The sequence below is a fragment of the Heterodontus francisci genome, chromosome 7 (assembly GCF_036365525.1).
Source record: "Heterodontus francisci isolate sHetFra1 chromosome 7, sHetFra1.hap1, whole genome shotgun sequence".
NCBI lineage: Eukaryota > Metazoa > Chordata > Chondrichthyes > Heterodontiformes > Heterodontidae > Heterodontus > Heterodontus francisci.
In genome coordinates, this window is record NC_090377.1 from 81745565 (window position 1) to 81772831 (window position 27267).

General features: G+C 40.5%; 1 protein-coding gene across 5 annotated transcripts in view; it reads left to right on the forward strand.

The window, feature by feature from the left end:
• The window catches only part of ube2e3 (ubiquitin-conjugating enzyme E2E 3 (UBC4/5 homolog, yeast)), a 187909-nt gene that overhangs the window by 675 nt on the left and 159967 nt on the right, over nucleotides 1–27267 (forward strand). For 3 of the 5 annotated variants that reach the window (XM_068035540.1, XM_068035539.1, XM_068035538.1), the window contains exons 2-3: nucleotides 310–499; nucleotides 960–1010. In XM_068035540.1, coding sequence (XP_067891641.1) covers nucleotides 315–499; nucleotides 960–1010 — 236 coding nt within the window. In that variant the 5' untranslated portion in view covers nucleotides 310–314. Of the gene's footprint in view, nucleotides 1–19; nucleotides 111–309; nucleotides 500–959; nucleotides 1011–27267 lie in introns of those variants that run through there. The other 2 variants (XM_068035541.1, XM_068035537.1) reach the window with 2 other exon arrangements.

Sequence of the window (27267 nt, forward strand, 5' to 3'; positions counted from 1 at the left end):
ACATCCCATGACCTCCCCCCCCCCCCCCCCCCCGGCACAAAGACAACTTGATTGTTTTTTTAAAACACGACTTTGCAATCCTTAAATTATGTTTTTAATCTCCGTCGACGGTATGTAAATCCAATACAAAGTGTTTTTAAATCTTTGGAGGGGGGAGGGAAAGAGAAAGAACTACTGTCTGGTTGTCCGTTCTGTGGTTACGAGCATTGCTTCTTGGTGTCCATGCGAGACGTTAGTTTTAAATAGTATTTCGGCTTTTCCCCTCTCTGGTGAGTGTGGTAATTTGTGTTGCTCCTTTTGACGCTAAAGGGAAGATGTCCAGCGACAGGCAAAGGTCTGATGACGAGAGTCCGAGCACAAGCAGTGGGAGCTCGGATGCCGACCAGCGTGACAACCCGCAAGAGGAGAGGAAAGAGCCATCCTCTCAGCAACAACCGAAAAAGAAAGACCCCAAGGTATCCAGCAAAACCACAGCCAAACTCTCCACCAGTGCTAAAAGGTAATTACAAAATCCTGCTTCCTTTTTGTCTCTGTTTCTGCACTCGTGCACCGGAATCTTGCTAATCCCGGTTACACTCCTTTAAAGTCCTTATCAAATATGTCAATATAAACACTCCTCTCTTCATTTGCATATAAGCTTGAAAAGAGAATAATTCGGGGAAAACAGCTCTTCAGTGGGACAAATTACCCTTGTTTGCATCTTTGGTGTACCCTTCTACCGGTTTTAGACTGAATTATATAAAAATGAAAAGCGACAGGTAGTGGAAATTTATGAAAAGTTGTCCTGCATGGGATTGGGGTATAACGCTGTTGAGAACAAAGAGGAAGCAGCCATGTTTTCCACTCTGGTTGGGTGAGTTGCTGAGAAAAGGATGGTGGTAGAGGGCAGTGTAATCGTTCTTTTACATCTAAATGCAGCACAGTGTGTTGTACTGAATATCTTTTTTTCCCGTTTTCAGAATTCAAAAGGAACTAGCCGAAATCACATTGGATCCGCCCCCGAATTGCAGGTCAGTGAAGTTGATCAATTAGCAGGTTACAAAATGTGATTAAGTAATGCAGTTTACCTAAATGTGTCATGCCAGTGAATGCATGTCTATTGTAGTTTCCTGGCCACACGGAGGCATTTGATAGACAGTTAATATCTTAAGTGGGGCATGAGGAAAAAAAATGAGATAAGGCATAAATTATGGGGAGTGATAAACTGTTCTTTGTAAATAATAAGACTTGTGTAACTGTAAATGATGGGCATCTGTGAATGCTTGAAAGCAGACTGATATCTTAAGATGCATAAAGGTTTTTAATGTTTGCATTAGTGTTGCATTTGTTGTAAGTTGATTGTTGTTACAGTATATATGCTGGTTTTTTGTGCCTGGAAAAATTGCAAGAATAAGTTTATCTTTTGTTGGGGTGTGAAAGGGGGAAAATAACCCATTTAACTGTTGTATCTGGAGTGTAACTTTTTATCTTGTTGGAGTAGGACTTTTTATTTTCCTGAGGAAAGTTAAATTTTAATGTTGAATTGCAACTTTTAAATTGAACTGTCAAAACTTAAAATTTTACTTCAAATTAATCAACTTTTGACACTTATTTGCTGTAATGTACATTAGGTATACCTGAGAATTCAAAGAAGTGCTTAGTGTGGCAGAGGAGTGAAATGAGGCACTCTGTCCTCATTCTATAAAATGGAATGATGAACTGTTAACATGCTACAGACACCTAATAAGTTTCACAAACAGCAGCTTTTCTAGTGTTGCTTGGATGCGAGTGATTCATTTTTGTTTGTTTCCATAAATGTCATGAATTGTTTTGTTATATATAATGCTTCTGTATAATTTGGAGTTTTTTTTTCCTTGTTTGAAGAATTTTATTTTCTGATAGCTTTTCAACATGGTACCTGTATAAAGAGATCTTTGCCTTTTAAACATTGAATCAGTAAGGAGTGTGGAAATAAGGTTAACACAGAATCTACACTAAATTGAATGCCTTTAACATAAATTTGGGAATTAAAATTTGTTAATCATTTTTAGCAAAGAAAATTTGAAACCCACATTTTTATGATTTTTTTTTTTGCTTTTAGAAAATAAAAACAATTGTCCCAACCATACATGATTGCTAGACCTTTGCAGTACATGAGAAAAATGTAACAAAACCATGTTCCAAATTGATATTAACTGATTGGTCTTAAGATGTCAGTACTTCATCTGTCACCCACAAAATGCTTTGACTTGATTTTGATACTGCTGTCTGCTTTAGTGTTAGCAATTTACACTGGTTTGTGTTGTAGTATGGGTTCTGTGCAGCTCTATACTGTCAGGTGGCGAGTTTTGCTGGGGATGTCGGTGAGTTAATGATTACCTTTTGGCTTTTTATTAACATTAAAAATATTTAATCAGACCACTTGGAGTCTTGGAAGTCAAATTGAAACTTGCAAAAATTAAATCAGTTGTAGTTACAAATCTGTGGTCTTTGTTCATCAAACTTTAAAACAGCCTCAAATTTGCAGTTGAAACTGGATTTAAGCCACACTTTCTATCTTGATGCAGTGTGGTTTTCACATTGGCGTAATCCAAAACAAGGGGACCATAAGTTTAAAAGCAATGACCAGTTCAACTCTTGTTTCTTGTATTTCGACAAATATGTACTTTTCAGTTTGTTCAATATGAATGCCCATTGTGATATTCTTAAGTGTTTGGTTTATGATCCACTTCTGAACAAAATAGTGATGCACTTAAACCTGAGACCTTAATTTAAAATGAGCCAAAATTCCATTTTTGTGTGTACTGCATTTGATATGTTAGATACAGGCTAAATTCTGTATTCATCCTTTTGAAATTTTAAAATTTCCTAAGAAAGGATGAGTTAGACAAGCTGTGAGAGACTGATGGATCTCCTCATCTGCACTTAGTCTTTTTTGATATTTGGAAATTTCATCTATTTAGAGGAAAAGTTCAGTTTAATGTTGACTGGGGTTTTGAAGGGAAAACATGGCCAGTTCCTCCCAGTGTCCTCCAAGCTGGTATGCAGGTACTTTTATAACAACTTGCATTTATAGAGTACCTTTAATATAGTTAAATGTCCCAAGGCACTTCATAGGAGCCTAATCAGACAGGCCAAAGAAGGAAACATTAGAACATATAACCAAAAGCTTTGCTTGAGGTCAGTATTAAGAATATCTTAAAGGAGGAGAGAGAGGCGTAGTGGTCGTGGGATGGAATTCCGAAAGGCACATCTGTCAGTGTTGGGGCAAAGGAAGAAGGGGGTCACACAAGAGGCCAGAATTGGAGAAATGCTAGTTCAAGGAGATTAGGACCAATCAGGAATTTTGAGTACAAGGATGAGCATTTTAAATTAGGCATTGGTGGACCAGGTGCCAATGTAAATCAGTGCACTGTGGTTTTGGGCGAATAGAACTCAGCGCAAGTTAGGATGCGGGCAGCAGAATTTTGGATGAGCTAAAGTTTTATGGAAGGTGGAAAATGGGAGGCGGCACAGGAGAGCATTGGAATAGACGAGTCTAAAGGTAACCAAGGCAGGGATGAAGGTTTCAGCAGTAGGTGAGTTAACACAGGGATGGAGACAGGTGATATTGTGCAATTCTGGAGAGGATGTGGGGTCAGAAGCTCAGCTCTGTCAAATAGGATGGTGAGGTTGTCAACAGTTTGAGCTTGAGACATTGGCTGGGAGCAGGGTGGGATCAGTGGCTAGGAACGGAGTTTGTGGCAGGTCTGATGACAATGGATTCGGTCTTCGTAATATTTAATTGTAAGAAATTTATGCTTATCCAGTACTGGATGTTGGACAAGCAACATCATAACACAGGCAGTAGAGAAATTGAGCAATGTGATGATGAGATAGACGTGTGTGTCATCAGCACATGTATGTAACCTGACGCGTTTTTGGATGCTGAGGGACAGTAAATGAGAAGTAGGATAGGGCCAAGACTAGATTTTTAGGGGATTCAAGGTAACTGGCTGTGCGAGGGAAAACCATTACAGGATTTCTCTGGCTATGAGTGGGTGAATAAGAATAGATTAGAAAAAACGAGGGCATTCCGCTCAGCTGGATGACAGGAAGAGAGTTGGAGGAGAAGAGTGTGGTCAACCTCGTTAAAGGCTGCAGAAAGGATGAGGAGGGATAGTGCACCATCGTCACAGTCCCATAGAATGTAGCTTGTTGCTTTGATAAGGGCAGGTCCATTACTGTGACCGGGATGGGAGAATTTCAGACATTGAGTTGTGGGTAAGATCACCATGGATTGGGATGTGACAGCCCATTCAAATTCTTAGAGGGCAGTTGGAGATGGGGTGTTAGTTTGCAAAGTCAGAGGTTAGGCAGGTTTCGAGAAGAAGAGATTTGATCAGAGCACAGATACCAACTGAGGATTTGGTTTCCTGAGAGATCACTCATGTAGCAGCTCTTTTTAAAAAAAAAAAAGTGTTTTTAATTTAGTCCATGCAGTATGCCTGGGTCCTCAAAATATTCTTCAAACCTGAATAAGATAAATACCTTGTCTTTATTGTCATCTGAAGAGGAAGGAAGGGCTGTGGGAAAATCTTTTTGTTCCAAGTATGCCTGTTATAGGGAGAAGGAAAGACTTAGATTTATATATTGCCTTTCACATCCTTGGAACTTCCCTTTGTGATTCACAAACGGTTATCTGTGACGTGTAGTTCTTGTAGGCAAACAGGACAGCTAATTTGCACGCAGTCCAGTGCCACATATTGGTGAATAAAATGAACAGTGAGTCTTTTTTCTTTGGTTGTTTTGCTTGGTGTATTGGACTGTCCAGTTGAAGAACTTTCTGCTTTAGAACAATAAAAATTATCACTGTAAACTACTTAATGACTGAAAGATGGGCCGAAGGGCCTGTTTCTGTGCTGTATAACTCTATAACTCTATGATTATGACTCTAAATCATCTTGTTATCTTGGAGACACTCAAATAAGGTCTTCTTTCCCGTTTCGGCTGTTCTAGTGATGTTGATTTATGAAGAGCAGCTCTAAAACAAATTGCAGGATTTGTGATTTCAAAGGATCAGGTTGATCTATTTCTCCTCAACCTAAGGTTGGGAAACTTCATTCTTGTGTTGTGCTGTAGTCCCCTGAGGTCCTGTGGTTTGTTAGTGGCTTTTGAGCTGGTTTGCATATTGCATACTCTGCCATAGAACCAGTTGGAACTAACTGTATATGTCCTAGGCTTGAGACTATTAAATGTGAATTTTTTGGACAGGATTTCTTTGAAATTTATTTTGAGGCATAATTAAACATAATTTTCTTTTACTACTGGTTTGCATTTATCAAGACATTATTTACACTTATAAGATGTTCATTGCGTTATATGCAGATATTCAGGTTGCATTGTGTAATTGCAGAAAGAATCTCGTGTGAAATAGGCCATTTTGAGGTAAGATATCTATGTAATGTACCTTTTTCCCTTCTCAAATAAAGACTGCTCTTAAATGAACTGATTTTCAACGAAAAATGCTATGCAAACATGCTACTAGAATTGCTATTGCTACAAAACCGTGTCATGTTGATAGACTTCACGTATGATCATTTAATGCGTTCGATCAGTGTTGATGAACTGTTCTATTTAGTGAAAGCTTGTATTTTAAGCTTTTTATTATATTTCTAAGAAGGTAGATATTTTCTCTATCAAAAATGCTTTTTAAGTTCCAGTGTTGCAAAAGCAAGTTTAAGTGCTGCTTGCTCTTCGTAACACTAATTCTGCTCAAGTGCAATGTTTAAAAAAGTTATCTTTAGTACATGTAAAATCTTAGTGACTTTTAGAATAGGCTGTTGTGCTTTTATTCTACAAGTAGTCATTGGCTGTCACTGTGCTGTTGTTCAAAGTACAATAAGTCAATCAGAAATATACTCGAATTTTCCAAGTTTCTTTTGTAGAAACAAGACCAGTTACATATTTTTACCTCTTTGAACAGTAATGGGGCGGCGCAGTGGTTAGCACCGCAGCCGCACAGCTCCAGCGACCTGGGTTCAATTCTGGGTACTGCCTGTGTGGAGTTTGCAAGTTCTCCCTGTGTCTGCGTGGGTTTTCTCCGGGTGCTCCGGTGTCCTCCCACAGCCAAAAGACTTGCAGGTTGGTAGGTAAATTGGCCATTATAAATTGCCCCTAGTATAGGTAGGTGGTAGGGGAATATAGGGACAGGTGGGGATGTGGTAGGAATATGGGATTAGTGTAGGATTAGTATAAATGGGTGGTTGATGGTCGGCACAGACTCGGCGGGCCGAAGGGCCTGTTTCAGTGCTGTATCTCTAAACTAAGCTAAACTAATGTATCCTGATCCAATGATGTATGTAACTGGAATTTGGATAATTTCCTTGAAATGTTCTGTGAAAATATTCCACACAGCATTTCTTTTGTTTTCCAAATTGCCAGATAACGAAGCAAGGCCAGTCCATCTTGTGCTTCTTGGGCAGACTCGTGCACTTCCTGGATTCTCCATGTGCCTAGAACCCTTGTATACAATGCTGTCCATTTATCATAGAGTCACAGAACGACGCCATTCGGGCTGTCACATCTGTGCCGGTTCTTTGCAAGAGCAAATCAGTTAGTTCCGCTTACCCACGTTTTTCCCCGTGGCCCTGCAAATTTTTGCTATTCTGATAATTATGCAATTCCTTTTTGAAAGCCAGGATTGAATCTGCCTCCACCACACTCTCGGGCAATGCATTCCAGGTCCTAATCGCTCACTGCGTAGAAAAGTTTTTCCTCATGTCACTTTTTAATTGCTTTTTTGCCATTTACCTTAAATCGATGTCCTCTGGTTCTCAACCCTTCTGCCAATGGGAACAGTTTCTCCCTATCTGCCGTCTCCAGACCCCTCATCTGTATCAAATCTCCTCTTAACCTTCTCTCCTCCAAGGGAACAACCCCCAGCTTCTCTTGTCTATCCTTGCAACTGAAGTCCTTCATCACTGGAAGCATTCTTGTAATTCTTTTCTGCACCCTCTCAAGCCTTCACATCCTCATTTAAGGTGTAGTGCCCAGAACTGAACACTACTCTGGTTGAAGTGGAACCAGCATTTTATTTTTGAAATCTTTCATGGGATGTGAGTGTTGCTGGCAAGGTCAGCATTTGTTGCCCATCCCTAATTGCCCTTGAGAAGGTGGTGGGGTGAGCTGCATTTTTGAACCACTGCAGTCCATCTGGTGTCGCTACACTCACAGTGCTATTAAGAGGGGAGATCCAGGTTTTTGACCCAGCTACAGTGAAGGAATGGCGATTATAGTTCGAAGTCAGGATGATGTCTGACTTGGAGGGGAACTTGCAGCTGTTGGTGTACCATGTATCTACTACCCTCGTCCTTCCAGGTGGTAGAGGTCACCGGTTTGGAAGGTGCTGTTGAAGGAGGTTTGGCGAGTTGTTGCAGTGCATCATGTAGATCGTACACACTGCTGCCACTGTGCGTTGGTGGTGGAGGGAGTGAATGGCACCCCATCCACAAACAATCAAGCTGGCTGCTTTGTTCTGGATGGTGTCGAGCTTTTTGAGTGTTGTTGGAGCTGCACCCATCCAGGCAAATGGCGAGTATTCCATCACACTCCTGACTTGTGCCTTGTAGATGGTGGACAGGCTTTTGGGGAGTCAGGAAGTGAGTTACTCACTGCAAAATTCCCAAACCCCAGAATGCTGCTGTTTTGTGTTCAACATTACTTCTTGTTTTTGTGTGCCATGCCTCTATTTAGAAAGTCCAGGATCCTATATGCCTTTATTAAACATTTTCTCAACCTGCCCTGCCTCCTTCAACAATTCAAGCACATATACCCCAAGTCCCGGTGCTCCTGCGCCCCCTTCAGAATTGTACCCTTCAATTTATATTGCGCCTCCTCGTTCTTCCTACCAAAGTGAATCACTTCATACTTCTCTGCGTTAAATTTCATCTGCCATGTGGCTTTGGACATTGCACCATCCTATGTCCCCTTGAAGCTATCACTATACTGATCACAATTCACAATATTTCCTCCTTTTTTTATCATCTGCAAATTTTGAAACTGTGTCCTGTACACCCAAATCCAGGTAATTAATATTGTTCAGGAAAAGCAGTAGTCCTAATAACAACCCCTTGGCTACCTCCCTAAATACTTTTCTTCAGTCTGAAAAATAATCATTCACTACTCTCTGTTTCCTGTCACTCGGTCAACTTCATAATCCATGCTGCTACTGTCCCTTTTATACCATAGGCTTTAACTTTTCTGACAAGCCTGTTATGTGGCACTTTATCAAACACCTTTTGGAAGTCAATATTCACTACATCAACCGCATTACCTTCACATAAACACTTCCTCTATTAGCCCATCAAAAAATTCAAGCAAGCTAATTTTAACACTGTTTGCTCTTAACAAATCCATGCTGGCTTTCCTTAATTAATTCACATTTGTCCAAGTTACAATTTTGTCACGAATAATCATTTCTAAAAGCTCTCCCACCACCGAGGTAAAACTGACTAGCCTGTAGTTGCTGGACTTATCCATATACCATTTTTTGAACGAAGGTGTATCATTTGAAATTCTCCAATCCTCTGGCACCACCCCTGTATCTAAGGAGGATTGGAACATTATGGCACTACTCTGCAGTTTTCACACTTAGTTCTCTCAGTATCCTCGGATGCATCTCATCCAGTCATGGTGCCTTACCAGCTTTAAATACAGCCAGCCTTTTGAATACCTCCTCTTTATCAGTTTATAGCACCTCCAATGAATCAACTACCCCCTCTTCCATTATGACTTTGGCAGCATCTTCCTTAGTAAAGACAGATGCAAAGTGCACATTTAGTACCTCAGCCATGCCCTCTGCCTCCATGTATAAATCCTCTTTTTGGTCCCTAATCGGCCCCACTTCTCTTTTTAACTACCCTTTTACAATTCGTATGCCTGTAGAAGACTTTTGGATTCCCTTTTATATTGACTGCCATCTCTCCTCATACATGTTCTTTGCTTCTCATTTCTTTTCTCACTTCCCCTCTGAACTTTCCATATTCAGCCTAATTCTCACTTGTATGATCCGCCTGACATCGATTATATGCACCCTTTTTCTATTTTATCTTGCTCTCCGTGGAATGTACCTTGACTGTACCCAAACCATCTCTCTTTAAAGGCGGTCCGTTGTTCTGTCCAGTTTTGCCTGCCAGTCTTTCTTTCCAATTTACCTGGGCCAGATCCATTCTCACGCCACTGAAATTGGTCCTTCCCCAATTAATTATTTTTACTCTCGATATATTTCAGATTTTGTTACTTCAATGTCTGTAAATGCTTAGTAAGCTTTTGTAGTTCTTTGTTTCATCCTGGTTGAGAACGTAAAGGCTCAAAGTTCCTCCTTTGTCTAATCCGCTTCAATCTTTGACAAACAGTAACAAGTACATACCATTCATGCAGTTCTGACTTGAGCTTTAGAAATGCAAGTTTTTTTTCTCCTTTCTGTTGATTTTACGGAAGAGAGTCTTTTTCTGACTCATGGATGACCTATAAAATTGCTGAATCCAACAAAAAGATAAAATTGAATATACAAAACCACCATTCATTCAAAGCCATGTAACACTTGATCATTGGAAACACTATGGATCCTAGTTTTTTTTTGTTGCCAAATATTTCTACTCTGAAATATATCTGCAGCCACAAATGATATTTCTCCCTCTTTTTTTAACCCCACCCCTCAATTATGCCAAATCTCTGCTTCCCTCTCCCATGATAGGAGACTGAAGGATCTCCTCCCAGCAGCCCCATCACAATGCTGTCAAGCTCTGAAACCCCATTCCGTTCTACCAAATTTCAAAACTGCTGTCAGTGCAAATAAATCCCCTGTTCTCTATCTATCCAGTATGATTTCAATACCTGCTATCTAACTCTTGACTAGTCCATGCTATGCATTCTCTACTTAGGAGCTCTTAAAGAATGGAAAAATAAATCCATAGGTGCAGGAAAATATCTATAGTGTTTGCTATAAATCTTGGCCTGCATGCATTTCCCGTTAGCGTAGTTTGGTTTCCTGTTGCCATATTTTTGTAACACTGAATGTTTTCCCATTATAAGCCCCTATAGCCCAAATTTGAGTTTCAACTGTGTAAACTTGTCAGTGTGCAATCTGGCCACTGGCTTCCCACAAATTGTGCAAATTCCTTTCCAAAAATAACCTCCCATGTCCTTTTTTCCCCCCAAGTAACTAAAAATTTCAATGTTCAAACGAGGGTTTAAGCAAAATTATTTTTAAAACAGTACAGATATATCCATTGAATTTTCTTGATCTTTTGATGCCTTCATAATATTTTGTATTTAATGCTTTGGCATCTCCCACAAGTCTGGGCTTTTTACTTGAACTTGTGACTCTGATCTTGCTTTGGATTGTGTAATCTGAACATGCGCAGTTTACTAATATCCCGAGATATGATGGCAGGGTAGAGAAAAGACAACTGATAACTCAGCTGTAGCATATTTTGTGTCCTATAAATTTAAAAACTCCAATAAGCTCTGTGTCTTTCCTCATTGCAACTGAGTTAAATTTTCAAAGTAAGAACTTGAATTTTGAAGTAAACAGCTTCTAACTACCTTACCTGAGTATTGACTATATTAATTTTAAAAATATAGACATTCTAACTGCCAACAACTATTGGTCATGGACAGAGACACGGTCTACACATTTTATGTGCTTTTTCAAGTTGAGTTGAATTTTGTTTTATATAAACCTTCTAATTACTATTTTACTGTGAATCAGTGGCAGCGCTGTTATCCCTATGGAGTATGGTACCCATCTTGTAAGAAAACAACAAATCCCCTGACTGACCCATGAACAATGCCATAGGACAGGGGTCTACAACCTGCGGCTCTAGAGACGCTTGCGGTTCTTCAACATCTCATTTGCGGCTCCCAATCTTTTCCAGTTGCATCACAATGTGAAAATGTCTCAAAAACTTGAGTCCAGTAAACGAAGAGTAGTGTTTTTATTTTGGGCCAAAAAGCTAATCGTTATGCTGCACTGTATGGTTTAAAATGATTACTTTAACAAAAAACATCATCGAGCTCTAAATAGACCTGTACGAGTGGTATAGCTACATCATGGTTATAGATACCTTTGGTTCGAGGAACAAGTTTTATTGTTGCGACCATATTGTTTCTGATCTAGCTGAGATGAAAAATTATTCTGAATGTACTATTTTTAATCACGAGAATCAATAGCCAAAAAATTCTTAATTCTTAAGTTAAAGTTTGTTTTGAAAATGAATCGACTGCCAAAATTATCGCAAAAAAAGTCAAAAAGTCCGATAATTCAGTTAGGTCTGTTTTACTTTTCTATTATTTCATTGATTTCAAAAGGAAATGGGGCGCTTGAAGCAAATAAATTTGAAGGACTATGGGAATCAAGCAAGGGAATGGGACTGACTGGATTGCTCTGGGGAGAGCCGGCATGGGCTAGATGCCTTCTATGCTGTATATGATTCTCTATGATGGATAAATTCAATACATGTATTTATTTATGCAAACTATGCATTCTATCAGAGACACTTGCAATTTGTCAAGTATTTGGCTTACAAATGTCAAATTTTCGTCTTGTGCCTCCCAATAGTTTTTTTATTTAAGGCAAATTTTTTAGAAAAGGCTGTTCAGGTAAATAAGTCATCAAATTGGAATAACCGCAACAACTTCTTCAGACTGAACGGTTTTATGCTCCAAGATGAAAAATCATCTGCATCAATTCACCCAATCCATCAGTACCATCTACACAATTCGACTGAATAGTAGAATGCTTACAATATTCTGTACATCTGCACGATTCGACTAAATAGTAGAATGTGTACAATATTGCGGACTCCTGCCATAGGAGATATAATAGTTGCTGATGAAAACTGTTGCATCTGCTCCTACTTGTTGGAATCTAATTTACATTCTCCTGCCAATAGTGATGCCATTGCGACCATCTCCAAGAGGGTTGAGTTGCAGTTTTGCAAGTTTATGCCCCATAATAAATCCCACTGTGGGCATGCAAATTTATTCTGGTAACATAAGGCAAGAACAAGAATATTTGGCTGGAATTTGAGGTGGTGGTCCCACCCACCAGTTGGGTGAGAGCCCTCCTTTGTTGGACTTGGAAGCCACGCTGCTATTTTGCGTGGCCCAGACCCTTAATTGGCCTCGGTTGGCACTTCTGCCCCACTGGGGGAGGAAGTCCTGCCTTCTAGAGCTGCTGACCAATCAGAGGGTCAGCAGCTCATCTGACCCAGGAGTGCCACCAGGAGCGGTGGCCACTTCTGCGACTGCTTTCAGCGAAAGAAGCCACGATGGACGACAGCCTTGGAACACATAAGCGGGGTCGGGCTCGCAGGGGCAATTGACTGGGCCCCGGTGAGGGGAGTGGATCGGAGAGCAGGGCAGGGGTGGTAATGTTAGCTGCCAGAGGGGCTCTCGGGTGGGGCACAGAGTCCAAATATAAGTAATTCTGGTTACTTTTAGGGCCCTAAAAGCACAGACCAGCTTAACAGTCATGCTCCAGACCTGAGACAACTGGTGAGTGATATCATAGGAAAACAGCAGTTCTATAATCTATGCTCTCATGGTGTTTTGCTTCTAGGCAGCTTGTAGCACAGTTGTCACGTTAACCTGCTAACCAGGCTTGTACCATTAAGGCTACTGCTGATGTTTATTCTTCAGGCAAGTGATATAAACAATGCTCTCACTGACCTGCTGGATAGTTAGTAGAAGTTTTTCTGGATTGGCAGATCGTTATTTGACTGTCAGAGAATTAATTTCCTGCTGCTTTTTTCTGTATACTTGTTCAGTATGATTGGTCATTGTTTTACATGAAGTGTAATGTCTAGAGTGTAGCACGCTCTTAACCAATGAAATATATTTGCTGCTGCAAATTAGTGGTGGGTTAGAATTGATATGCAATCCAAACACAAATGCTGATCACAATTGAAAGAAAGGTTGCGTTTATATCGCGCCTTTCACAACCTGAGGACATCCCAAATTGCTTCACGGGCAATGACATGCTGTCATTGTTGTAATTGTAGGTAATTTGCCTGACAATTTACACACAGCAAGGTTGTAAAACAACAGTGATCTAAATAAGCAGATGATCGGTTCTAATCTTTTCAGTTTACTCGTTCATGGTATATGGGCATCACCGGCAGGGCCAGCATTTCTTGCCTATCCTAGTTGCCTTGGGGAAGGTGGTGGTGAGCCGCTTTCTTAATGCTGCAGCCTGTGTGGTGAAGGTACTCCCACAGTGCTGTTAGGGAGGGGGTTCCAAGTTTTTTTTTAGAGATACAGCACTGAAACAGGCCCTTCGGCCCACCAAGTCTGTGCCGACCATCAACCACCCATTTATACTAATCCTACACTAATTCCATATTCCTACCACATCCCCACCTGTCCCCACATTTCCCTACCACCCACCTATACTAGGGGCAATTTATAATGGCCAATTTACCTATCAACCTGCAAGTCTTTGGCATGTGGGAGGAAACCGGACCACCCGGAGGAAACCCACGCAGACACAGGGAGAACTTGCAAACTGCACACAGGCAGTACCCAGAATTGAACCCGGGTCGCTGGAGCTGTGAGGCTGCGGTGCTAACCACTGCGCCACTGTGTCCCAGAGATGATGAAGGAATGGCACTGTATTTCCAAGTCAGGATGGTGTGTGACTTGGAGAACTTGTAGGTGATGCTGTTCCCATGTGCCTGCTGCCCTTGCCCTGCTAGGTAGTAGAACTCACAGGTTTGAGAGATGCTGTCAAAGAAGCCTTGGTGAGTTGCTGTAGTGCATCTTGTAGAGGATGTTGGGTTTACTGATCATGGAGGGTTTGAATTTTTAAGGCAGTAGATGCAGTATTAGAGTTGCGTTCATTCAGGTCAAGTGGAAAGTATGCCCCTGTCGTTCTAGGCTGTGAAAAGGCTTTGCGGAGTCAGGAAGTGTTGTAGCCATATATTTCCATGGTTGGTCCTATTAAGTTACGAGTTGAAGGTGACCCCGAGGGTGTTAATGATGGGAGTTCTGATGATGTCATTAAATGTCCAGGGAAGGTCGTTAGACTCTTGTTGGAGATGGTTGTTGCCTTGCACTTCTGTGGTGCGAATGTTACTTAATACTTATCAGCCCAAGCATAGATGTCCAATTCTTTCTACATTATCTGAGGAGTTGTGAATGGTACTGAAGACCTGTGCAATCATCAGCAAACATTCCCACTTGTGACCTTATAATGAAGGGAAGGCCATCGATGAAGCAGTTGAAGATGGTTGGTTTGAGGCATCTGCCCTGAGGAACTCCTGCAGCAATGCCTTGGGGCCGAGATCATTAGCCTCCAACAACCCCAGCCATCTTCCTTTTGTGCTAGGCATGATTAAGTGATGAACATTGATGAGATACGAGAACTCCCCTGCTCGTCAGATTTTCCCATGGGATCTTTTATGCCCATTTGACAGGGTGTCTGGGAAACAGCACCTCCCTCAGTACTGCTAGTACATATGCTTCAATCACTGGAGTAGACCTTGAACTTTCTGACTCCTTCGAATCATGTTGATTACTGCATCAAAAGCATTAAAATGGTAAAATGTATGCCCATTGTGCTGCAAAATAAATTGTTGTGGAGTTTGCAAGTTCTCCCTGTGTCTGCGTGGGTTTCCTCCGGGTGCTCCGGTTTCCTCCCACATGCCAAAGACTTGCAGGTTGATAGGTTAATTGGCCATTATAAATTGCCCCTAGTATAGGTAGGTGGTAGGGAAATATAGGGACAGGTAGGGATGTGGGATTAGTGTAGGATTAGTATAGATGGGTGGTTGATGGTCGGCGCAGACTCGGTGGGCCGAAGGGCCTGTTTCAGTGCTGTATCTCTAAACTAAACTAAAATAATTTTACGAAGTGTGACTGACAATCTAATGCTCTTTACATCAATTAGTTTGTATAATTAACAGTATGTTTGAACCTTATGCTCACTGACTTAAAAGGAATGTGGGCTTCAGGTTTTAAAAAAACTTCAATTACGTTGAAAAATCAACTATTTGAACAAGAATCAGCTTGACAGGATGTAAGTAGGTTAACTCAATATTGCAAGCAAAATACAGTCCTTTTGTAGCTGTCACTTTTTTCCTTCTCTATTTTGTGCTTTTTTATGATTTAATAGTATTTGTGGCTTAAATAATGTATTTCACTTCCTGTAGCAAAATATCAGTATTTATAAAAAAAGTAATTTGGCTGAAATTGAAGTTTCAGTAGCGTTGATTGAGAGTTGCATAATGTAAGCTGCCCAGAGAGATAATGTAAGTTGACAGGTTCCTCTTGTCTGGACCAGTTGTGACCAGTCATAAATAGGATCATAACCCGAGAATCTTGTGTTAAACCTTAATGAATTTCATCAGTGCCCAGCCTGACCTTGCTGAATTAAGAAAAATGGTTTAAAAATAGCAGTAATAGATAAAAGCAATGAATTCTGTTAACTTTTCAACATAGCGTTCCTTTTTAGTGATATGAATCATTTACAGACTGTTACTCTGTAATCTGTTCAATTTAATATAGGCTTAATTTAAAGTAAAGGTGCGTAAACTTCTGTGGGGTAACCTCATTCATATGTCACGCTCGTTAGTATTTCTCCAACACATTTGCGTATGTAAGTGGATTAATGACAGTTGGGCTAAGCACACAAAGTGTCCTCACAACTGAAACCTGTTTATTTTTGCCATATGAGTTTGTGTAGTATCTGTGTAACAGTTAACCCCAATCATAGTCAGTTGCTTCCTGGAGAATATATTTGGGATGACAATTGTGTCTCAGGTCAGTTTGGACAACTGAAAATATTATGTTCTTAGACAGTCATAGAATAAACTGTTGTGGACTATTTGTTAATAAAATCATTTCCAGAAGCACAGACTTAAGTCAGGACACTACATACAACACACTGTACAGTGCATTTGGGAATTGCACTACCCATGTATACAAATGGAATGGCTGTCACAGTTCTTTCAATTTACCTTTGCAAACTCCACGCACCTTATGTGAGGTAATAATGCAGAAGATGAAAAGTAGACTTGAGAATGCTAAGATACCTGTTCCTTTTGAAGTGCAATTCATCCCTTTTTGAAGAAGTCACATAACCAAAGTTGACCTATCCACATCTTGCTAGAGTATAGTTCATTTTTTCAGCATTTCATACTACCTATTTAATCACAGCAGCATCTGTTATTAGCTTAAATGCCTCTGCTATCCGTGGAGCACCTCATTGATGCAAATGGAATGTTAGTACCCACCATGTTGTACTCAGTGGTGGGGAAAAGCAGTCTGCATTGCAACTGGGGGATGAACGTGACATGAGGGAAGTGTTTTGACTTTTTAAAAAAGTTGATCTTCCCTTAGTACTTATAAGTTGGAGAGATAAGTTGGTTAGTCTTTTATAATTCAGATTTTATTATAATTTGATTTATTTTGTCATCTTTTTTGGATAGCCGACACTGCTTTTTAGAAGTGTTGATCTTACCTAAGGATGGACATACTTGCCCTAGAGGGAGAGCAGTGAAGGTTCACTAGACTGGTTCCTGGGATGAGGGGTTTGTCCTATGAGGAGAGATTGAGTAGAGTAGGCCTCTGTACCCTGGAGTGTAGAAGAATGAGAGATGATCTCATTGAAACATAAAATTCTTAAGGGGCTTATTTGGTGCTGAGAAAATATTTTGCATGGCTTGGGAATCTAGAACATGGGGTCACAGTTTCAGAATAAGGGGGCGGGCTATTTGGGACTAAGATGAGGAGAAATTTTGTCTCTCCGAGCTATGAAGCTTTGGAATTTTGTACCCCAGAGAGATCCTCAGCTGTTGTGTATTCAAGACAGAGGTTGATAGATTTTTGGGTATTAAGGGAAGTAAGGGATATAGGGATAGTGTGGCAAGATGGAGTTGAGATAGAAGATCAATTGTGATCGTGTTGAAAGGTGGAGCAGGCTTGAAGGGCCACATGGCCTACTCCAGCTATTTCTTATTGTTCTCTCATCGCGATGGGTGGCAAGAGACCAGGTGTTGCAACACCATGATCAGTTTTCCTTTTGCTCCACCATTCCTTTGTTTACTTTTCAAAAATGAACCATTTTGTCTTTTTTCTCTAATCTCTCTCTCTCTCTCAAATTTATTTTCATTCTCTTTTTCATCACTTTCCCTCCCATCTGAATACACTTTCTGGAACCAAACAAAAGCTGCAACAGATGTAATAAACTTGCTTACAAAAAGTTTCTGTTTTTGTAAAATAGGTTACTCAGAAACTTTTCAAACTTGTTCGTTTTTTTTTTAGAAAACTATTTGAAGAATGCTGACTGTGCTACAAGTTTAAAAATAATACTCAATTTGTACAGTTAATTACATTTTACATTCTAGGTAATTTAGTGGACTGCACAATCCAAATAGATCTCCAGAGTTTCAGATCTAGGCATTAATACAAAGACCAAGCCCAGACTTTAGGGAGAGCTTGAACCCTTCAAGTAAAGACTTTAGTAGTATCACTAACAGCAGCAAAGTGCATTTAGAAAGCACTTTACAATTGTAATTGGACAAAGTTGGAGGCTGAGCCCAAAACAATATTTGTAGTGCTGACCAAAGGAGCAGTGATAGGGAAAGAATTGCAGTGCATGGAACCAAGGTGCCTAAAAGTATGACTGCTACTGCTAGGGCAAAGGGAGTAGGATGCACGAAATGTCAAGAGTGAGAGCAATAAAGTGTTTATGGAGGTTTGTTAGACTTGAGGTACAGAGAAGGAAGGGGTGACCCCATAAAGGGATTTAAATGCAAGGATGTGAATTTTAAATGGTGACATTTGAGGAATGAGAACCAGTGTACGTCAGCAACAATAGAGTTGATGGGTGAATGGAATCTGGGCAGGATCGATAATGGCTGCCAGAGTTTTGGATAAGCTATTAATTTTGTTTCATTTGCTTATGGGTTGTGCGTGTCACTGGAAAGACCAGCATTTATTGCCCACTCTTAATTGCCCCTGAGAACATAGTGGTGAGCTGCTGTCTTGAACTGCTGCAGTCCGTGTGCCGAAGACCCACTTGCCATGGTTAACTAAAGAAGTTTAACTTTAAGGTAAAGCGTATAATTGTGCAAAGATTGGTGGCAGGTCAGAAGATTGGACAGAATATAAAAAACAGCAAAGAAAGGTGAATAAGGAGGGAAAAATTAGTATATGAGAGAAAGCTAGTTAGAAATATAAAAACAGATACGAAGAGTTTCTATAGATGTTTTAAAAAAGACGAGTTAACAAAGTGAGCATTGGTCCTAGAGAACTTGAGTCTGGGGAATTAATAATTGAAAATGAGATGGCGGATGAATTGAACTGGTATTTTGCATTGGTCTTCACTATAGAGGATACAAGTAACATCCCAGAAATAGTTGTAAATCAGGACATGGAAGGGAGGGAGGAACTCTCAATTACCATCACCAGGGAAGTGGTACTGAGCAAATTGTTGGAGCTGCGGGCTGACAAGTTCCCGGGTCCTGATGGATTTCATCCTAGGGTCCTAAAAGAAGTGACTAGTGAGTTATTTGTTGTGTTGGATTTAATTTTCCAAGGTTCACAAGATTCAGGGAAGGTTCTACTAGGTTGGAAAATAGCAAATGTAACTCCTTTATTTAAAAAGGGAGGAGACAGAAATCAAGGAACTATAGGCCAGTTAGCTTAACATCTGTCATAGGGAAAATGTTAGCTATTATTAAACGTTCTAGCAGGGCACTTAGAAAAATTCACAGTAATCAGGCAGAGTCAACATGGTTTTATGAAAGGGAAATCATGTCGAACCAATTTATTGGAGTTCTTTGAAGAAGTAACACGTGCTGTGGATAAAGGTGGATGAACTGGACTTGGATTTCCAGAAGGCATTTGGTAAGGTGCCACATCTAAAGTTATTGCGGAAAATAAAAGCTCATGGTGTAGTGGGTAACATTGGCATGGATTGAAGATTGGCGAGGTAACGGGAAGCAAAGAGTAGGCATAAATGGGTTATTTTCTGATTGACAAGAGATAACGAGTGGTAAGCCACAGGGATCAGTGCTGGGGTCTCAACTTTTTACAATTTATATGAATGACTTGGATGAAGGGACCAAAGATATTGTTGCTAAATTTGCTGATGAGACAAAGATACATAGGAAATTAACTTGTGAAGAGGACATGAGGCTATGAAGTGATATAGATAATTTAAGTGAGTGGGCCAAGATCTGGCAAATGGAGTATTATGTGGGAAAATGTGAAATTGTCCACTTTGGCAGGAAGAATAAAGCATATTATCTAAATGGTGAGAGATTGCAGAGCTATGGAGATGCAGAGGAATCTGGGTGTTCTAGTGCATGAATCACAAAAGGTTAGTATGCAGATACAGCAAGTAATTAGGAAAGCTAATAGAATGTTGTCCTTTATTGCGAGGGGAATTGAATACAAAAATAGGGAGGTTATGCTGCAGTTATACAGGGCATTGGTGAGACCACATCTGGAGTACTGTGTACAGTATTAGTCTGCTTACCTAAGGAAGGATGTAAATGTGTTGGAAGCAGTTTACAGAAGGTTTACTAGACTAATAAGGAAAGGTTGTACAGATTAGGCTTGTATCCGCTGGAGTTTAGAAGAGTGGGAGGTGTCTTGGTTGAAACATATAAGATTCTGAAGGGTCTTGACAGGGTGGATTTGGAAAGGATGTTTCCTCGTATACAAAATTATGAGGGGCATTGATAGGATAGATAGGAAGAAACTTTTTCCCTTCGTGGAGGGGTCAATAACCAGGGGGCATAGATTTAAGGTAAGGGGCAGGAGGTTTCAAGGGGATTTGAGGAAAAGAATTTTCACCCAGAGGGTGGTTGGAATCTGGAACACACTGCCTGAAGGGGTGGTAGAGGCAGGAACCCTCACAATATTAAAGAAGTATTTAGATGAGCACTTGAAATGCCATAGCATACAAGGCTACGGGCCAAGTGCTGGAAAATGGGATTAGAATGGAGAGGTGCTTGATGGCCGGCATAGACACGGTGGGCTGAAGGGCCTGTTTCTGTGCTGTATAACTCTATGACTGTTGTGGGAAAATCTAGAACTAGGGGTCACCTGTTTAATAATAAGGGGTCGCCCATTTAAGACAGATGAGAATTGTTTCTCTGCGCGTCGTGAGTTTTTGGATCTCTCTCTTCCTCAAAAGGCGATGGAAGCAGAGTCTTAGAATATTTTTAAGGCAGGGGTAGATAGATTCTTGATTAGCAAGAGGATGAAAGGTTATCGGGGATAGGTGGGAATGTGGAATTGAAGTTACAATCAGATCAACCATGATGTTGAATGGCAGAGCAGGCTCGAGGGGCCAAGTGGCCTACTCCTGCTCCTAATTTGTATGTTTGTACGTATATCCACCCAAAGCACTTAATATAGATTTTTATAGATAGGTGAAGGATGTTGATGCTCGGGGAAACTTTTTTTTTAGCCACCTAGTGCAAGCATACAATTCTGAAATTGGGTTTTGATATTGCAGTGAGACAGTGTAAACTGCATGAGTGCAGCAATTTTTTTCATTTCCATGCCAGCCGTCCTCTGGCATGTCTGACTGATGCTGTCAGTTTATGCTAAATCAGGGTGGTTTAACCCCCTATACGCCTATATCCACTAGCAGAAATTCACCAACCTGAGATCGTTGGGAGTAATTGGCAACATTTAAAGTTATACCACTGAAAGGAGAGTAAAAGGAAACATAAATATAATCGCTGAAAAAGGTACCATTTTTGATCATTCTTAAGACATGTCTTTTAGTCAATACCTAGAAAAGGAAATAGCTAATACATGTCTTTGCAGTAACAAGGACATCTCTGGAACAGGATGGCACAGAAGGTTAGACACTGGCATTTCCATGTTGGTTCAAGTCCATCCCATACCAATGGAACAAAAATCTTTTGTCTGCTGGTTATAAGGATTTTTGTGGAATGAGTTTTGGCAAACTGGATGCAGTTTCTAGTGGATATAGGCCAAATGGCCTGTTTCTGTGCTGGAATTGCTTGGGCCCTACCAAATTAATGGTTAAGTTTTACAAATTTCACGGTCACGGCATTTTAAGAATTTCATGATTTCACACATTTTGAATTTCATGGTGTCGCAACAAACCATGTAAATGATCTATTTAAACAAAAAAAGGCAAGGGAGGTTCCTGGTTTTCAATGGCATTTATTGTATACTCAAAAACTATTCTAAAAAGCGGATTGTAAACAAGTCACGTTCTTTACTCACTGAAGTCAATGGTTGAATGTGAGCATGGAGCAACCTGCAACTGTCTGTCTTCATTCTCTGTCTGCGCTGTGAGCACCATGTCCATGTTTAAACACCGCTCTCTCCATGTCCAGATTTTCTTGGAATTGTCAGACAGTGCTGTGCTAGCCTTGCAAGGTGGGAGATTCTGCATTCCAGAGTTCCAAAACTGCAGTACAACCTGCTTTTATAAGCAGGAATCTCCAACCTACAGTTCTTGTCAACGCCAGGAAGCGCATCAAATAAGTTTAAATCCACTATCTACAGGTGCATTTGTGCAGGGTCAAAGCTTTCAGGAAAGCCACTGAAGGTTGTTGAAATATCTGAGCCACTTTTTCTTCAGCACTTCATTCTTCCCTGTAGCAGTAATATTGTTTGAGCTTCTTTGCCATTCAAGAAAATACCTGTTGAGCACAGGCATTTAATTCAGTGTCCTCGGTGTTGTTCATTTGACTGTGCTACAGTCCAGGACAGTACATCCATTACTTTATTGTAAGCTTTGTGGATTGTGACATGTCGAGATTCAACCCAAATGATTAAATCCATCAATCATGTAACATATAAACTGGACCTCTCCATTAAGCTGAGCATTGTTTAGAAGAGTTACAGTGTCTGTTAAAACCTGTCTTGTCGGTGTCAGTTTGGATTCTTCTGAGACACAGTCTGAGTAGTATTTCAGGTGAGTTGCATGATCCTCTACTGCCCGAAACCAAGAATTCCAACATGTAATTATTGGCTCTGGAGGAAGGGCGATAGTTTGTTCCCCAATTTTGGCTGCATTTGCAGTGTATCGTCTGTATTGAAGCTTGTAGCTAGGGCAGTGTTTGAAGATCTTTTTAATGTAGCTGACCAATTTGGCTATGTTACCATACTAGTTTTTCCACAGCTCACTGATGAGAGAAATTATATGTGCATTATATGCAATATGGGACAGCCTTAGGCATTACACCTTGGAGCAGAGTTGAAAGATTTTGTCATGTGAGTTGCACTTTCACTAATGAAAGCAGACACTTTGTTGAAATCTGTACTGTATTTTGAAATAGTTTTGATTATCGCTTGGGAAACTGGTGTAATTAACAGCTTCTAAGTGGATTCAGTCTGCGAGCATTGTTAGCTATCCTGACTGTACGTCTTCGGCCTTACCAGATATAAAGTCAAACAAAATACGCAACATGTAGTTGTCTTGCTCATTGGACTCATCACAAATAATTACAAAAAACTCACGTATTAATCTGAGACTTTATCTCCTCGCAATGTCTATCAAAAACCTTTGATAGGTAGTCCTGTCCTATTTTATTTGCACTTGACAAGCAACCACCATTTTGCAAGACATGTTGAATGAATATCCGCAGCTTTGGGTGATCAAGTTTTTCCAATGGTATGTTGGCGATTGCAAAAGCCTCCAAGTTCCATTGAAACCAACTGACGATTTTCTGAGCTCTTTGTCGACTTCTTAAAAAGAGATGAAATCATAGCTTTTTTGTTTTGCAGCAGTGTGGTGTTGGATGCTCTCTTTCTTACTGCTGCAATGGCTTTTGGACTATAACTGGTGCTGAACCATTGCCCACCGTATACGAACCAACAAAATATTGCTGCTTGTACAAAACAGTATTCCACTATTGGCATGCAGAATTTGGCTTCCGAATTCTTTCACTTGGTGTGCTGGAGGAATGGTTGTGGCTGTTTTTGATTTGCTCATTCTGGCATTCTCACTTGTCTGCTAATACTTGAGACTGCTTCTCTCAAAACTGCACCGGAAGCCCTCCCTGATCTACCAATCAATGAGTTGAGTCCAGTGTCAATCACTAAAACACACGATGTTTGCAACATGCCGAGCAGTCAGTGAAGGTGAACCTAGGAATTAGGAGCAGGAGTAGGCCATTCATCGCCTCGGGCCTACTCTGCAATTTGATAGCATGGCTGATTTGAATGTGTTTCATTTCACTTTCTTGTCTTTCCCGCCATAACACTTGACTCCCTTGTCCATCAAGCATCTGTCCATCTCAGCCTTGAATTTATTCAATGACCCAGCCTCTACAACTCTGAGGAAGCGAATTCCAGACTGATGAACCTCTGAGAGAAAATATTTCTTCTCATTTCAGTCTTAAATGGGAGCTCCTTTTTTGTTTTAAACTGTGTCCCCTAGTTCTAGTCTCACCCATAAGTGGAAACATCCTTCCAGCATCCACCCTGTCAAGACCCCTCAGGATCTTGTGTATTTCAATAAGATCACCTCTCATCTTTCTAAACTCCAATGAATACAGACCCAATCTGTTCAACCTTTCCTCATAAGATATCCCCTTCATCCCAGGAATCAGTCGAGTGAACCTTCTTTACCCTTTCTTAAGGGTCTGAATCAGTCATCTACCTCTTCAAACTAAAAGCCTCAGGGCCACCTATTTCAGCTAGAAGCCAGCCGAATCACTAAACCCCTCACTTTTTTTTTACTCCTTTTTCTATGGATCTCTTGGAGACAGTGATGTGGATGATTTCCTCCAAAGGGGTTTCTGATTTTAGTCGGAGTATGCAAAGCTGGTCAGTCAACAGGCAGAATTTGAAACTTACAAGCTGGAATTGCGAAAGAGAGAGAGCGAGACAGACCCCCACTTGGGTCTGCACATGTCAGTCCAGATGCTTCTCCTTGCTGCTGCAGAGATATACTAGCTTAAAACCACAGATGGGATGGTTTATCACATGACAGTCACCCAGTAATTCAAGCATGGTAGTTAGTAATGTATTTCTTGTTGCTAAAAAGAACAAGCAATTCCCTTAAGCTTCCTGGGTCTTGGTTCTTAGGATGAGCAGACATCTCGTCTCTATCTTGCCGGCCTTGCAATGTAGGATTCGGTGTTGCAAATTAGGTGGTCATTTAAGCTGCCAGCAAAGTCCTCTTTTATGGATTCAAGAACATTATTATTCAGCAAAGCACGTTGGCGTGACACCTGTTTGCCTGACAACTGTTGCTGGGAATTTACTAAAATCTATAATTAAGGGTAAGGTAAGTGAACACCTTGAAGGGTAAGGTAAGTGAACACCTTGAAAATTTTTAGCTGATCAGAGAACCAGCATGGATTTTTAAAGGGTAGTTCATGCTTGACTAATCTGATTGAAGTTTTTGAAGAGCTGATTAAAAGAGTAGACATGGGAACGTCAACGGATGTTGTCATGGTCCTGTACTTTATTTTTTCTCTGGGGAATATGTGGTGTGTCTTTAAGGCTGGAAAAGGATCAGTACTGCTTCAAGAACCAGCAAGCCTCAGGAGTTGGAGAAAGTGTATTTTTGGTTGCCATTGGATACAACCATTTGGAGACTGCGTATCAATGGGTGCATTTTCGTTAGCGTGGATACAGCCACTTGGACTGAGCATCAAGCGATACATTTGTTAAAATTCAATTTTGAACTGGCTTTTTAGTTGAAGACAGTCTGTTCTAACAGAACACACAGACAGCTGGCGTTGGCACCTGAAAGAAGAGCACTCAGCCATTTAAACTGAAGGAAGAGAATTTAGGGTGTTTAACTATTATCTCTCAAAATTCTAAATATGTCAAGTCAAAACCGAGATCTCTGATAGTCTAACTTCCCTTCCTTCAGTTTAAATTGTGACAATCTTTTATCCCTCAAAAACTCTAAAGCCAGATTGATTCATTTAAAAAGTGTTTGCAAGTCGTTAATTGTAGAAATTTGCTTGAGAAGGAAAGCATTACTTACTGCTGGAATTAGACTACGGACTGCTCGGCTGTTGAATAATCTTCTCCCCCGCCCCCCCCCCCCCCCCCCCATCGTACGGCTGGGAGGAGTTCAAGCAAACTTGGATTTTTTCACCTGCGGTGGGGTGTAAATTTGTAAGGACTCTAATTTTTTTCCTATTTAACTGTTTATATCTTCATAGTCTTTAAGAATTTAGTTTTTCTAAATAACAGTTAATTTGTTGATTTAAAGACACCTGGTTTGGTTAGCCTCATTCAGGTTTTAATAGTTAGAGTCATAGTTATACAGCACAGAAACAGGCCCTTCGGCCCATTGTGTCCATGCCGGCAATCAAGCCTATCTATTCTAATCCCATTTTCCAGCACTTGGTCCACGCTATGGCATTTCAAGTGCTCAACTAAATACTTCATAAATGTTGTGAGGGTTTCTGCCTTTACCACCCCCTCAGGCAGTGTGTTCCAGATTCTAACGACCCTCTGGGTGAAAATTCTTTTCCTCACATCCCCCCGGTTATTGACCCCCTCCTCCTCCCCCAAGGGAAAAAGTTTCTTCCTATCTACCCTATCTGTGCCCCTCATAATTTTGTATACCTCAATCAGGTGCCCCTTCAGCCTTCCCTGCTCCAAGGAAAACAACCCGAGCCTATCCAGTCTCTTCATAGCTAGATGGTACAATTTGGCTGGGTCTTTCTTAAATTTGGAAAGTTTAAGATGATATGTTAGGCGATCTGTGGAGGGGCGGGATTGAATTAACAGCACGTTTCTCCCACCACAATCAGAATCGTATATTTTGATTGGGGGCTTTGGCTGGAGCAGATGGTTGTAACAATGTTATTTATATGGACTTACAACAGGCATTTGAAAAAGTCTGTCGGAAGAGTTTGTTGGCTAAAATTGAAGCTTATGGAATTGAAGGCAAATTATTGACCTGATTAAGAAATTAGCTGAGCAGCAGGAGACAGAGCAGGGATAATGGGCAGGTACACTAATTGGCAGAATGTGACGAGTGGTGTCCCGCAAGGATCTGTGGTGCTTCAATTATTCACTGTATTTATTAACAACTTAGATGGTAGAATAGAAAGCCACATATCCAAGTTTGCTGATGACACCAAAATAAGCAGCATTGTGGATGAAACCATAAAATGACCAAGAGATATCGATAGCTTCAGTGAATCGGCAAAACTGTGGCAAATGGATTTAACTGTATCCAAAAAGGATCGAACAGTGTACTTTCTAAATGATGAATAGCTACAAACAGTGGAGGTAAATAGACTTGGGGATCCATGTACAGAGATCATTCCTTGTTCATAACATTTTAATGATCTTAAGAGGCTAATAGAATGCTGGTCTTTATATCTAGAAGACTACAATACAAAGGGGTAATTGTCATGCTTCTGCAATATAGAGCACTCTGAGCAGTTCTGGGTACCACTCCTTGGAAGGATTTTTTTGCCTTGGAGGGAATGCAGCATTACCAGAATAATACCTGGACTCCAAGGGTTACATTACGTTACGAGGAGAGATTACATAAACCAGGTTTGTATTCCCTGGAATTTAGGTGGTTATGGGTGATATGATCGTTTTAAGACATCAAGGGGAACAGATAAAGTAGGTAGAAACTACTTCTGATTGGGCAGTCTTGGGCTAGGGGGCATAGTCCAAAAATTAAAGTCAGACCTTTGGGAATGAAATTAAGTAACAGTTCTAGGCGCAAGAATGCTAAAAATTTGGAACTCCCTGAAAACAGCAATTGCTGCTAGATCAATTGTTAGTTTTAAATCTTGAAATTGATTTTTCTTGATAACCAAAGGTTTTGAGGGATATTGGACAAAGGTGGGTATATGGAGTTAGGTCACAGATAATATATATAAAAGCAAAATACTGCGGATGCTGGAAATCTGAAATAAAAACAAGAAATGCTGGAATCACTCAGCAGGTCTGGCAGCATCTGTGGAAAGAGAAGCAGAGTTAACGTTTCGGGTCAGTGACCCTTCTATGATCTCATTGAACGAGGCTTGCGGAACTAAATGGCCTACTCCTGTTCCAGCGTTCCTGTATTTTCTCTACTGCTGAAAAGTAAGTGGCACTTATTGTAGGATCAAGTTTGGTACCTTCCGTTAGACCATAAAATGCTATTACATTCTTTTGAAAAAACATCATCGCTCATCCTTGCAAGAATCTACTCTCAACCCCTCTCTCCTTAGAAACTACAGCCCACTGTCTAACCTGTTCTGTTTAGTCCTTATTTCTTTCTCGACTCCATCTTCCCCCACAGCACCAAAAGCATCTGTTAACATTCTC